Here is a 13262-nt window from a genome sequence, read left to right as displayed (position 1 = left end):
TCGGAAATTGAGCTAGGGGGACAATGGTTGCCGTTTATCGTATTTAAAATAACTATCGCCTGTCTCTTTAAATTCGGCGGCAGCGGTCTGTCTTGGCGTCCGGAAGCCAGAGTAGGAGTGAAAAATTGAAAAAAAGGGAGTGAAAAATTGAACTGCGCAGCCGCAGAGATGGGGAGGAGCTGAGGTCTCAAGAATCAGATTGCTCCACACCCCCTTCACTGCTACAAAGGAACAATGTTGCCCCGTGCACGATAGCTACATACTACTACTACATTGTGTTTTTAAAAGCATTTCAAGAAAGACAGGAGCAAATACTTGGATTCTAAAATGATTTATTGGTGACGGACTTTCACATGGTTAAAACATCAAGTGAAGTAACGAGCATGAAAAACAGAGGGGAATAAAAGAAGTGTGCATTTTACAACTATAGTAGCATCGTCATGTTGCCACTGAAAGGTGCGGTAAAGGATCTCCTTCCGATTCTCTAAAGGATGAGTCGCCCCCTAAGAGGCTTTGGCAGTAAGTTTCCACCTTTGTAGCCACTGTTGAAAAGTCAGTCCTCCTTTACTGACATCAGGCAGCACATGCTGGGCTGGCCGATCCCACCTGAATGTATGAACAAAACAGACGAAGTTAACCAGCAAACCAGCCCTTTAACTCTTGACTGAAGGTATTGATCCAAAATAACAAATGACGTATTTATCAGATAACAATTTTGAAATTAAACACAATTATCAACACCACTTCTTTGGAAAGCAAAATTAACACATCATCCATTGCATTGGAAAACTGTATGTGTACACACAATTAAAGTGTGCACATATACAGAGTTCTTTGAAAACGAATGGATAATAATAAATTATAAATGATAAGGCAGTACAAGTGATTCACTTTTCACATTCACTTTCACTTGCACTCCACATGTGACCTCAGCAATTAAGCTGGTTTGTAAACAGTGTACTACAAAAATAGACTCGGATTGAAAAATAATTCTCCTTTTTAGACATTTTTAAAGGTAACTACACAAAAAAAAAGGCTCAATGTGTTGCATCCATTGTTTTTGCGATAGGTTATCTACTTTGGAAATGGGCCTCACCAGTAAGAGATGGCCGTTTTGACTTGGACCCCGTAAGAAAGGCCTTGGGAGCAATGTTGGTTGAGGCATCTGACTCTCTGTACATGAGCCTCCAGAAGCTTCTGATCCTCTTCCAGGACTCTGGACAGCAGAGCTAAGAGCCACAGTGTAGACAAATGCATCATCATTCCGAAAACTTAAATTCCTCATCGTGTACAATATGTGTACAAACAGCCAAATACAGCACTTCTTACTGTGTATTTTAAACATGATAACATCTTCACTCTTGCTGAGTTTCCCCGATTACCTTTTTGATCGGGTGCATGCAGCAACTCTGTTTCCTTCTGAATTTTCCTCAAAGTAGCCGAGTGGAGTTGCAGTGACTGACGGAGAAAACGTAACTCAAGCTGCTGGGAGCGCGCCTGGGAACACAACTCCTCTGGAGCCTGTGTAAGAAGAAGGAGAACATTTGGTTTGTGTCAAAGAGAAAGGGGGGCAAAGGAGAAGATTATCTCAAAACGGCATTAATTGGCCGACCGATTAACCGATCAACCATCAAACTGACTAAACAGCTAAGTTCTCACAAGCATATATAGTGTTGCTCTGGGCAAGAAGACGTATAAGGAGTTCTCATTGTTGTTACAACACACTGTTGCATTATCTGCCCGGACTCACCCTGTAGAGTGGGAATGCCAGGTTCTGACACAAGCTGCTAAAGGTCGGGGATTGCAAGCGATGGATGGACAACCACGATGCAGGGATCCTTTGCATTCTGAAACAACAGAAGACATGTGGAATGACTGGGGTTTACCCCTTCAGGTGTCAGGCTACTTGTACTTACCCATCAACAGATCTACAGTCCAAAGCAAGAAGCGAAATCGTTCCCAACTGTCTGGCCTCCTTGGAAATGGAGTTTCTTTGACTGCTGGCTGCAGTGGTGACCACTTCAAACTGTGGCACCAGTTTGCCCCGGACAAATTCCTGTAACTGCAACAAGACAGAGGGATAGATGAGAGGATTAGGGATTTTTTTTTTTTTTGTTTTAGCTTAAAGAGGCCTAAACATTTCTTTCACCACATAATTAGGCAAATCTTATAACAATCGTTCTACTTCAGTGTCATAGATGGAGCACATTCACACCTCTGTGTGCAGACGAATAAGCGCTGTCTTGGCTGTTGAGTTCCCCTTAATCAGACCTCTGATATGCTCCTGTCTGAGAACCTGGAGAGACAGGACGACAACAACAGAACATGTTTAATGATGTATGTAGAAGAAACACTGACGCCTCTGTGCATTCAATTCACTAAAGGTTTGGCAAATAAAGATGTTTTAAATCTCACATAGACCACATTTTCCTAAATACGTACATGTGCTTGATCCAGGAGTAACACTGGCAATTTAGGTTATGAGAGGTCTCATATTGTCAATTCACTCTCACCACTTGTTGTCTGAAGTCAAGGATGCTCTGCCACTGGCTGTGGAGGTTCCTAAGCGCCTCCTGTCGGCTTCTGGCATGCTGGTCAAGTTGGATACACCGCTCTCTGATTTGATCCCTGGCTGCTGCCTGCATCACACACTGAAGTTCCACATCTAGAGCCGACCTGACAGAAACAAGGAGACAACACAATAAATGCATTGTGACCAGATCCAATCAGTCTCTAATTTAATGCAAAATGTCTGACTTCCTGTTGGTATATCTCTCGAGGCTTTTGTGCATCTCCATATGTTACACCTGTCTACAAATTTCCCTACATGTAGGTTAAACCGCAATGAGGGGTTGAATTTTTTAACCTCGTAGGGGAAAATACACTCTTTTTACTACGTGTGGGAAGCTCATCATCAAACTCTACAGTGAGTCTACTTACAGTGCCAAGGCGTCGTGGAGCTCATCCGTAATGCCAGACACCTCCTGCTCAGCCTTCTTCTTGCGGGCCTGGAGCTGGTTTTGGAGCTGCTGGACTCTGGAGCGAGTCTTGGCCAGTTCCACCAAACTCTGCTCCACCTCTTCCCAAGCATCCTGCAAACAAAAACAACCGTGCAGATCCACAAATAAAAATGTTGTAATCACAAATGCCAGGAAACACATGAACATGTTTTCTTTGCTACTGTGAGCTCCCTGAATATCACATGACAGTGTCAATGTGTGTTTGTGTTTAGCACCTCTAGGAGGGTCTTAACCGATGGCAACTCATTGTCCTCTTCTGCTGACATGTCCAGTAGGTGATTGCTTTCATAGCGGAACCTGCAATTGAAATGCTTCATAAAACTTTGGGGGTTTTATAGTCATAAAGGAAAAGAGAATGTTGTAACAACGTAGAGGTTTACCGTAGAGCTGTCACATCCTGCGTCACATCCAGAGAGGCTAGTTTCTCCTCTAGTTCCTTCTGCTCTCTGGATGCTAAATACTGCAAAGCGGAGAGGACATGGTTTGGAGGATAACCGCCCAACATGTTCTGATGACAGGACAAGCAACAAGTTGTTAATTCAGGGGGAAAATCTACAGAAGACAAGTACCAAAATATTTTGTGAAATTGAATCAAAATACAGAAACCTCAACAGCACTCAGCCAATAATGAAACACAGCAGTCCTTTGTTCACGAGTCATACTGAGAGAAAACAAAGGGATGAGAGATTAATTCAAGAAGGAAAAAGTTGACAATATTCTAAAATATTCTAGTTTTAATACTGGATTTCTTAACTAATGTATCCACGGTTGTTCTTACTGTTTGAATGCAGAGTGCGCCGTTTTCAGTTCACTCTCTTGTAAAGACTGATAGAAGTGGACCCTGTCGTCACACAGCTCTCTTACTTCACGCTAACGGGAAAAATAAAATAAATGGGATGATTTCCTTCAGTCAGCAGCTGATAAATAACAGGCATCTTGGTCTACATCAGTCATATTTATGTAAATAGTTGCTGGTCAACTGGTATGACACAACCACCATAGCATTTTTGTCAGCTTGCTATTCACTCTTTATTTTTCTGACTGAAACATGTACTAATGGATAGTATAAGTACACCAATGCTGCATATGCAAGATAAAGTGCACCCAACTCATCCCTACCCAGTAAAATAGAGACAAGAATTAGGCAGCTCTTACCAGGACCTGTGCCTCTGCCGCGACTTGAGAGTCGAAGTTGTCACCATCACTGCTGCTGGGGGACTTATTATCAAACAGCACCTCAATCTCTGCTTTCCTGCAAAACACAATACAGTTCTCACTTAGCACGGGTGTGTAAATGATCTCACTTCATTCATTTGACTTCAACTTTCTGCCTTACCTGGCTATTTGTTCCATGGCCTGGCAGTGTCCATTGATCTTTTGCGTGTCACCAGAGAGCACCTTGCGGCCTAAGATGCAGCGCTGCCTGAATGCCTGCAAGAGCAGCTCTCTGCGCTGACTGTCCTCCACCTGGGCCCAGGTACAACTGATGGACTGCTCTGTTAGTAAACAGTAGACAACACTGGTGTAGGAGATCACTTTGAATATTGTTAAAACTATGCAAGCTAAGCAAACAGCAACAATGAGCAGGCTTTTTGCGTAGGAGTAATGTGGTTTGATCAGACACCCAGCCCTTACTCCATGTGACGAACTAACCTTGTGTAGCCAACTGTTCTTCCGTTCCAACGATCTGAGAGTCCAAGTGACTGATCTCTGCTCTCAGTTGCTCTATCTTCCTCTGAAGCTCTCTCTGCTTAGCAGCCTCACTCTGGCCCTCAGCCTGCTTCAACTGAGCATGCAAAAACACCGGCAGATAAGAGAACCCCGACACATTTTAGTTTACCGTTGGCTGTCATCATCAGTGTGATCACCCAAGATTAATCAAGCAGGTATATCAGGAAATATAAGTGAACCACAAGGAGGGGGAAATAAGTCTTAGCCTACCTCTTTGTCTTGTAGAACTTTGTACCTTTAAGATCACAATGTCAAGGAAATTGCTGGAGAAACACAGTGTCCATCCATGGTGGATGAGGAAGTTCAGTGTACACCGTATACACATACAAACAGCAATAAGTATTGGGCAAGATACAGACTATCTTCTGTCAAAGTGACCTCTCACTGACATTTATAAGAGCAACTACAGGACCAAAATATACACATGAAGTTGCCATGGCCACTGTAAAGTGTGTTTAAAATCCACTATCAGGGCAGGAAAGGATACCACTGGAGATTGCCACGCATGATCCGCGCGTTCCTGGAAAAACAGAGAAACCGTCAGACAGCTGTAATACATGATCTATACCATAACATGGTCAGAGGGTGAGATTGCAGTATATTTTAGAGATGAAGCCATTTATCTGAAGCCAGGATGTTCTTACTAACAGACTAACCTCTGTTGAAAAACGTGTTGGATGACATATTTCCATATCGACTTTCCTGTCCCGATACAAAGCCTATAAAACAAATGCTTCATTTGTTGAAAGCTGCATTAAGCATCAACTGTGAGGACCTCTAACAACACGGTTAAGCATTAACGTTGATAGTAAAGACCAGCCGATACCCACGTTTTAAAGTAGCCGTCATTCGGAAGACTGTCCGGGAGCAGATTGAACTCCTCCGTCGCCCAACGTTTTAATTCCAACACAAGGTTTCTGTCCGCCATCCTGACAGGCAACAGAAAGTAAACAACTCGTAGCGAGCTCAGTTAGCTAGCTAGCACCACTAACAGGCTACTGTTCGTGTCAGCTAGCGTCGTTAACTCGAGTAGTTGACCACATTTAGCTCATTTGGGTCCTTTAACTTACCCTGCTCGCGTGGAAGATGCAGCTTTACTTTATTAACGTTATGCAGAAGTTACTTAGTAATGGCAATATGTTTTAATCCAATATACACAAACTTTTAACTTCCCGCCCGTTCACAGTACTTCCGGTCAGCATATCGGTTGAGACAGCGACAGCGCCCCCGCTGGTTGTAGTCGGTAGTTTTCATGATTACACCGATGCGGTTTTATTAATTCATCCAAATAATGAGGTATTTAAAAATCATGACACAAATACATAATGAGTTAGTTGATTTAACTTTCTTTATTATTTGATCTTTTTTTTTTTTTAAACATACTTTCTGGTTATATCGCTGGTATGATCACTTGTGTTCGTAAAGATATGTAGGTGTGTGTGTGTGTGTGTGTGTGTGAGTTCCATTGGTATAAATACCGGCACATGAAAAATGGCAAGTCGACCACATAATCAGGAAACAGCCAATTAATCTGGATGACATAGGTTTTAATTGTGAAATAAAAATGCAAGCAGGTTAAATGTTGCAAAAATCAACACTAAGAAGTAAAATCTTGCAAATCTAATCAGACATATTTTTTTATGTGGATGAAATATATAAACAATCATGCTTTTTGAATTGTAATTTTAGGATGCAGCATAACAAACTCTAATCTAACAACAAAAGTACAACTAAACTAAATAAAGGCCAATTTTTTTTTTTTATTTGGTACATTTGTAAAGGCAAAAAAGAAATATACACCAGTTCTTCAGTTCCATCATCTTTTATTTCTTCCTGTACTAAAAAGAAATAACTAAGTAGTACATGTCTAGATGCGCAGCATAAGACTTTCGGTCCACAGGGGCAAAACTGCATTATACCAGTCAACCTTAGTACTCCAAGGATCACAGTAAACATGGTGTACATATTGTAAAGGCCATACTAGGTGAATATGTTAAGGGGTTTATGTTGTATGTTTGTCATTATATGTAATGGCATTTTTTTTTTCCCATTGTAGCTCACTACGATAGCTTTCATTGCAGCTTTAAATAAATAAGACCTGAGTTTAACAAAAACTAAAAATGCTCTATGCACATTTCAGATTCCACAACACAAAATATTTGAAGTAATGCCAATAAATTCTTGTAATTAATACAAAAAATGGAACTAAACCCATTATACATTTTTGTATAAAAATGACTACATTCATAATTAGAGCACAAAAGTCAAAAACAATTGCCCAAACAATTGTTGGCATGAAAAGAAAAGTGCTCAGTTGGTCTCCTTGACGTTTTCCTCTGTGAAAAAATGTCACAAGGTGCTTGTTTTAGAGTTTTAATTTGCTTTAAGTTACCGTATCCTGGTGAAGAGATTTAAAACTGATACAGATTCCTGAAACAAAAGATAAAGAAACTTGGTTAATTATACTGTGATTACAGAATGCTGTTCCCAAAAAGTGCTTTCTTACCTTAGTTGACCGTGTTTTACTGAATACGTTCCAGAAGCGTAGAGTCTCATCTCCAGCTCCCGTAACAATGGCCTCACCATCCGGGGACATTGCCTAGTTATAAAAAACAAATTATAATAATAATAATTCATCAGATGTTCTGGCCAGCTTTTCAATTAATATGACCAACAGCAAGATCACGTTCGCATCATAAAGAGCACAGAAACTGACCAGGTAGAGCACTCTGTACGAGTGTCCTGTGAGTTTGGCAACCTGAGTGAGAGCTGGATATTTCCACACCAAGATCTGGTTCTGGGAGTAGCCATGGGTGCTCACCTGAAAAAAAAAAGAGGCAATGTTATATTATGCAGTGATGGTCTTGTTATTTGACAGTTGCACTGGTCTCAACAATGTATGTTTTTAATTGTGTGCCAAAGATACAAAACAGAAAAAGGCAACACTACTTCAAGTGGAAACAGGTACATTTTACAAAGTATCTCACGATAAAAAATGGAAACAGCGTAAGCCTATGCTCTGCTTTATAACTTATTTTAAAAATCGTTAATTGAGGACACAGTACCCAGGCGGAAGCTCACACGAACTTCGCTACATTTTTGTTTTAATTTGTTGTCTTTTCGAATTGTTTTGTTGCTGCCGTTTACATTCCTCCTGATGCACATGCACATGTTTTTTATGTGTAACAAATTGGCTGCAACTGCATTTTGTTGTGCAACCCTGTGTTGCATAATGACAATAAATCATTCTTGAAATCATCCGATTCTGATTTCAAATCTCTGCAAACTGATATAAATTAAGTACAAATACTTTTTAAATGTATTGTCTCTTAAAATGGGCCATGTATCATCTTATTGTCAATGCAAGTGGGACCCTCATGACAATTGTATGGCAAAACATTTTTGCACAGTGTGTATCTGTAGTCACTTACTAGCTCATTAGCATGTTTGGACCAGGCCAGGTTGCAGACCTGAGAGCCGGTGTCCATACACTGCAGCGGCTGTGAGGTCAGGGTGTTCCAAAATCGGATGCAGCGGTCAGCAGTGCCGCCCCCAGAGGCCAGCAGGCCGTGCTGGTGGGGGGACCAGGCAATGGCTTTCACTGCAGCCAGGTGATCCATGTATGTTTGCACTGGGATCAGCGAGGAGTGGTTCCAAACCAGCAGCTGAGATGACGAATAACAACCACGTCAGTAAGCACAATGAGTAAATGCACAAAGATGGAGACATGTTTAATAGGAACAACAACTGTACCTTGTTGTCGTTGCCACCAGAAGCAAGCAGCTGATGGTCAGTGCTCCACTTTAAGCCACACACTTCCTGTCTGTGTCCCTGCAGCCGTCTCTCTGACTGGAGTGGAGGAGTCCGCACATCTCTTTGAAGAATCATACGATCACGGCTTCCCGAAGACAACTGGTCTGCATTCCACGCCAACGCTCCTGCAAACAGATTACATTTTAATTCAGCTTTGTCACACTCTCAATATTTGTCTAAAATGTCAAAGGACACAAATATCAAGAATGTCAAGCATTATTTCAATTTTCTAGTTTTTGGTTTTCAGTTAATTTGATTTGATTGTGACTTGCGCATTCCTGCTAAGGCACTTTGTAAGCCATGTTCAGAGTTTAATTCCAGAAAACATGTTCTTACCAACTCTAGCTGTGTGTCCTTCCAGGGCAAAGAGCTTCTTCCCAGCACCAGCGTCCCAGATCTGAACATAGCCTTTGTGAGTCCCCACTGCCACCAGGTTACCCTAAAAACATGAAGAATCCTTTCATTTAAAGAAAAACTAACTCTACCATAACATTACCTTGATAGTTTCCTCAAGGCAGTGAGCTGTGTGTACGTACCCTTTCGGACCACCCAACTGACGTGACTGAGTCTCCCTCCACTGATAAATCACACAATCTTGTTACCTGAGGAAAAGACAATTCAACAAGCGAGTCACTGTGGTGTAACATAGTGATGAATACTGCCACGAATGAAAAACATTTCCACAAGTATATAAACACATAAACACACACACACACACAGGTAAGCAAACAGTTCAAATTTATGTTCTAACATCAGTTGTTTAAACACTCTACAGTACCTGGCTGGTACAGGCACTCCATAGGTAAACACATGTACCCAGTCCAACACTGAGCACATTGAGAGATGACCAGTCCACCAGGTTGAGGTAAAAGTCATCCTGCAGCTCTGGAGCATCCAGGACTTTAAAAGGGATCTTTGAGATCTTGCGAGTTGGCTTTCTTGGTGAACGTAGCAATTTCTGACTGTGACAGAAAAAGTTGGACATTGTGAAACCCTGAAGTCAAAATGCACCATTTCTTTGCTTGCAGTGTAAACAACAGACGACAAAAAGTATTTTTACCTTTTATTGCTGACAGGTGATAGAGAGTAGGGCGAGATGTTGGTGCCATCGTCTGGTGACGGCCTCTTGGCATTGAGCGAATACTGCAAAGAATACAAGCAGAAACCACCATATTCTATAAAACACTGTAAAAAATAAAACTGTACACTGACTGAATAGTGGGATACTACTCTTGATATCGTTCTTCCCCCCACTCAAGTCTCAGAGAGCATATTGTATGCGTGTCTGTTCTGATGATTGTATGATGGGCTTTATCCTGTAACTCAATACGTAACGAGTATGAGATGAAATGTTCATACAGTGAAGAGACTTCTCTCTTCTGGGGTTGATGGCTGTAGACGCCTGTCCTCTGTCTGAGGGTCCTGGATCTTTTCGATTCCTGCTCCCAGCAGCTCATTCTTCAGCAGAGCAGAGTACGCCTGCCCGTCTGCTGCATGAACACAAATGTGTTTTAGAACAAAAGCACAAAACTACAATCCTGAGTGCACATGAGCAAGTAACAGACGTAACAAAATAAGCTTTACAAAATGTATTCACCTTTAAGGTTATCAGTGGAGGCATCCTTTGTTTTTCTGTTCTGACTTGGTGACTTCTCATTTTCCTTAAAATCACAAAGATACTGACATTATTTTGACATTCAAACAGTGGTTGTTCAATCTCAGACAGAACATTCATACAGTAATCAACTTTACCTTAACACCTTTAGACTTTTGTCATCTATCTATCCATCTATCTCTCTCTCTAAAAGCATAGACACACTCCTCCACAAATGTACCCACAAACTGTTCATACATTAATCCGGTGGAAGTTGATACTCCAGTTTGCCCCGGCTCTGGTTGGAATGAATCTGTCTCCAAGCTTACTGGGTGAAGATAACGGGGAGCCGGTGGGTGTCTGACTCGGTGTCCGTTTCTGCAAAAACGACACATTACTTATTATAATTATAATATCACTTGATAATACCACAAAACCAGTGTTGATGTAAAACATTCACATTATTAAAGAACAGAGGAGGACTCACAACAGGGCTCAAGTTGTCACTTTGAATGTTGATTTGTCGGAGGAGGCGATGTTCATATTCTGGATCCATCTTAGCCTGAAGTCCTGATACCACAGCCACAGGCTGGGAGGTTGGAGACCTGTCCAACAAGCACAACAATGATATAAACACTTACATTGGAATGCGTTTTGTATTGCTCGTCTTCTAACAACAAATGCAAGGTTAGAAAGTTAGCCAAAATGTTATGCAAGTTAGCTAAGTCACTAGTATCCTGAAACTGCTGTTTTAAACCCGTAAAACCAGATAATTAGCCAGGTTTTGAATTGCAATTCTGTCTGGCATGTTGTTAGAAAATAACAACATTTCACATAGATCCCAGCACTTTTGAAAGATATCCTGATTATGTCATCTCTTCAGTGTAATCTTAAAACTCACAGTTGATGCTAGATTTGATGGAAGATCAGATGAGCAACCTTCCGTTTCAGCTCGACTAACTTTCAGGCAGTTCAAGGCAAAGAACTACATTTTTGAAAGCCTTGTTCGTAGCTAAATGTCATCAATTGGGCTTCTTTATATTCACGTTTAAACAGAAAAGGGAGAAAGAAACTAGGTAACGATAACTAGCATTAGCTAATTTAGCTAGTGGCTAATCACACCATATTTCTGCAATTGACAACATACATACAAAAGCAAGCCAGTCCCTGAATAGCACCACACGAACGCCAAACAGGACCAACAATTCACGGAAATATCAGATGAATAATCGAATCGTTGTATTTCAAGCTATTCACTCAGATCTGCAGCGAGTTTCGTTCGGTTTATTTCAGGTTACAAAAATCGCATTGCATTGTGGGAGTTTTGTCAACCCCGTGACGTAGGACTTTCAAATCAAAACACGGAAATGCTTCATTTGTAGCTAGAGGGAGTTTTTAAAGAGCTCACCACTTTGTGAAGTATTTCAAGTATTTCACAACCAATATTGTACCATCGATCCTAAAATGTACGTCCCCGTGTACAGTATAAACCTTTATCTAACAGTAATAGTGCATAGATACATTTTGCAGTAGCCTACATCAACTAGATCTGTAAAATATAGGAAATGATGTAGATCAAACTAGAACACTACATATAATGAATACAAGTGAATATAATTAATAACATTTGCAGTTTTTTAACTTGGCATTAACGGAAACATGCATACAAAAATAAACTGATAAATATTAAAAACATATTCAAGCTGCGATACATGCCTTTAGGCATCGGTGAGTTTGCACATGTATGTGTTTTTTTAAATTGGTTATTGTGTGGGTGAGTTTCTTGTCATGTTCAAGTACAAAACATAGAGGGCGTGCTAGTTCTATTTCCAAACTCTCCAGCCTTTGCTCGCCTGGGTCTAGAACTTTGAAACCGCTCATCTTAACGAGTTCGAGCCTAACGAGTTGACAATTCTGTCAGGCAATACCTGTGCTGTAATTTCTAAGACCTAAACCAGCCTGATTTCTTTTTCTTTTTTTTCTAAACTAACTTATTTTAACATAGGCTGGTCTTGTATTACACCCCCATCCTCGCCAGCAGTCTGACAAACACATTATTCTTATTCTATAATCAAAACATTGTGAATCTCAAATTCAAGACATGGAAACATTATCACATGGAAACAATATAAATTAAATAAATTAAACAAGAGAGTTGAACTTCATTGATCCCATACATGGAAATACAAGTGTAGTTGTAAAAAAGTAGTAACTGATATGTAGTTGTCTCTAATGTTTTTATTGTGAAGCCTCATTTTCAAAGATAACAAAACATGGCATGGCCATGCTTGTTTTCCATACAAACAAACATCAAAAGACATAGGAAGAACACACACAAAATAATCAATTAATTGAAGAGATAATTATATCAAAGATAATATTAATAATATGACTTATTTTCTAACTTCAGTAACAAATATGCAGTGGTGAGATATAATTAACATTTACTCAAGTAGCCTCCTGTAATTAAGGACAATTTTGACATACTTGTATTTGATTCCATTCTATGCTTTCTACTTTTACTTCCACTACATTTCAGATGGAAATATTGAACTTTTACTGCACTGCATTTACTTGACAATTATAGTTACGTTTTTACATTAATAGCACATGATATGCTTATCATATGATACTGTACTATACTACTATAATAACAAACAATGACAAACTACTGTATCAGTTGGGGATAGGAAGCTGAGTACAGGGGTGTGGTGGAAAGTTTTGTTGAGTGGTGTGAATTGAACCACATGCAACTGAACATCACAAAGACTAAAGAGCTTGTGGTCAATTTTAGGAGGCAGAGGACCGCTCCAAAACCAGTCAGCATCAGGGGAACAGAGGTGGACATTGTCGAGAATTACAAATACCTGGGCGTTCACATAGACAATAAGATGGACTGGACTAAAAAACATTGAGGCTTTGTACAAGAAAGGCCAGAGCCGTCTGTCATTTGTGAGGAGACTCAGATCTTTTAACATCTGCAGAAGCATGCTGCATATGTTTTATCACTCTGTGGTGGCAAGTGTCATGTTCTACGTTGTAGTGTGCTGGGGCAGCAGGGTGAACTCAGCTCATGCTAATAGATTTGATAAGCTCATCAGGAA

At 40.5% G+C, this 13262-nt stretch overlaps 2 protein-coding genes across 7 annotated transcripts; both read right to left on the bottom strand.

The window, feature by feature from the left end:
• Nucleotides 1-315: 315 nt before the first annotated feature.
• On the bottom strand, nt 316-6513 carry haus5 (HAUS augmin-like complex, subunit 5). 2 transcript variants are annotated; one of them, XM_031864001.1, is made up of 20 exons: nt 5822-6513; nt 5582-5680; nt 5408-5470; nt 5239-5271; nt 4962-4986; nt 4674-4806; nt 4357-4516; nt 4176-4272; nt 3799-3890; nt 3627-3681; nt 3401-3528; nt 3236-3317; nt 2941-3092; nt 2514-2676; nt 2216-2296; nt 1917-2062; nt 1751-1847; nt 1383-1521; nt 1097-1229; nt 316-606 (listed from the first exon to the last, which is right to left on the bottom strand). In XM_031864001.1, exons 2-20 carry the CDS (start codon nt 5677-5679, stop codon nt 504-506), a joined length of 1980 nt encoding a protein of 659 aa, XP_031719861.1. In that variant the 5' UTR covers nt 5680; nt 5822-6513; the 3' UTR covers nt 316-503. The 2 variants fall into 2 exon arrangements, with proteins under 2 accessions (XP_031719861.1, XP_031719860.1); XM_031864000.1 differs by having other exon boundaries at nt 5582-6513.
• Nucleotides 6514-6557: 44 nt separating this feature from the next.
• Nucleotides 6558-11467, bottom strand: LOC116392494 (fizzy-related protein homolog). 5 transcript variants are annotated; one of them, XM_031864002.1, is made up of 14 exons: nt 11306-11467; nt 10646-10763; nt 10417-10536; nt 10162-10225; nt 9924-10054; nt 9625-9707; nt 9343-9526; nt 9101-9166; nt 8901-9003; nt 8505-8689; nt 8183-8416; nt 7468-7572; nt 7258-7350; nt 6558-7181 (listed from the first exon to the last, which is right to left on the bottom strand). In XM_031864002.1, coding segments are annotated over exons 1-14 (1530 nt in total). In that variant the 5' UTR covers nt 11308-11467; the 3' UTR covers nt 6558-7139. The 5 variants fall into 5 exon arrangements, with proteins under 5 accessions (XP_031719862.1, XP_031719863.1, XP_031719866.1 ...); XM_031864003.1 differs by having other exon boundaries at nt 9924-10051; XM_031864006.1 differs by having other exon boundaries at nt 11310-11467.
• Between the last annotated feature and the right edge of the window lie 1795 nt (nt 11468-13262).

Source organism: Anarrhichthys ocellatus, unplaced genomic scaffold (assembly GCF_004355925.1).
Source record: "Anarrhichthys ocellatus isolate YVR2014 unplaced genomic scaffold, GSC_Weel_1.0 scaffold30, whole genome shotgun sequence".
Taxonomy (NCBI): domain Eukaryota; kingdom Metazoa; phylum Chordata; class Actinopteri; order Perciformes; family Anarhichadidae; genus Anarrhichthys; species Anarrhichthys ocellatus.
This window is presented reverse-complemented; position numbering and strand designations above follow the sequence as displayed.

Coding starts and splice junctions, on each gene's coding strand:
- LOC116392494 (XM_031864002.1), bottom strand. Junction 8,417..8,504: donor CTGGTGGCAACGACAACAAG/GTACAGTTGTTG, acceptor TCGTCATCTCAG/CTGCTGGTTTGGAACCACTC. Junction 7,351..7,467: donor CGTACAGAGTGCTCTACCTG/GTCAGTTTCTGT, acceptor TTTTATAACTAG/GCAATGTCCCCGGATGGTGA.
- haus5 (XM_031864000.1), bottom strand. CDS start 5,679: ATGGCGGACAGAAACCTTGTGTTGGAATTAAAACGTTGGGCGACGGAG. Junction 2,677..2,940: donor CTCCACGACGCCTTGGCACT/GTAAGTAGACTC, acceptor TGTTTCTGTCAG/GTCGGCTCTAGATGTGGAAC. Junction 2,063..2,215: donor TTATTCGTCTGCACACAGAG/GTGTGAATGTGC, acceptor GTCTTGTTGCAG/TTACAGGAATTTGTCCGGGG.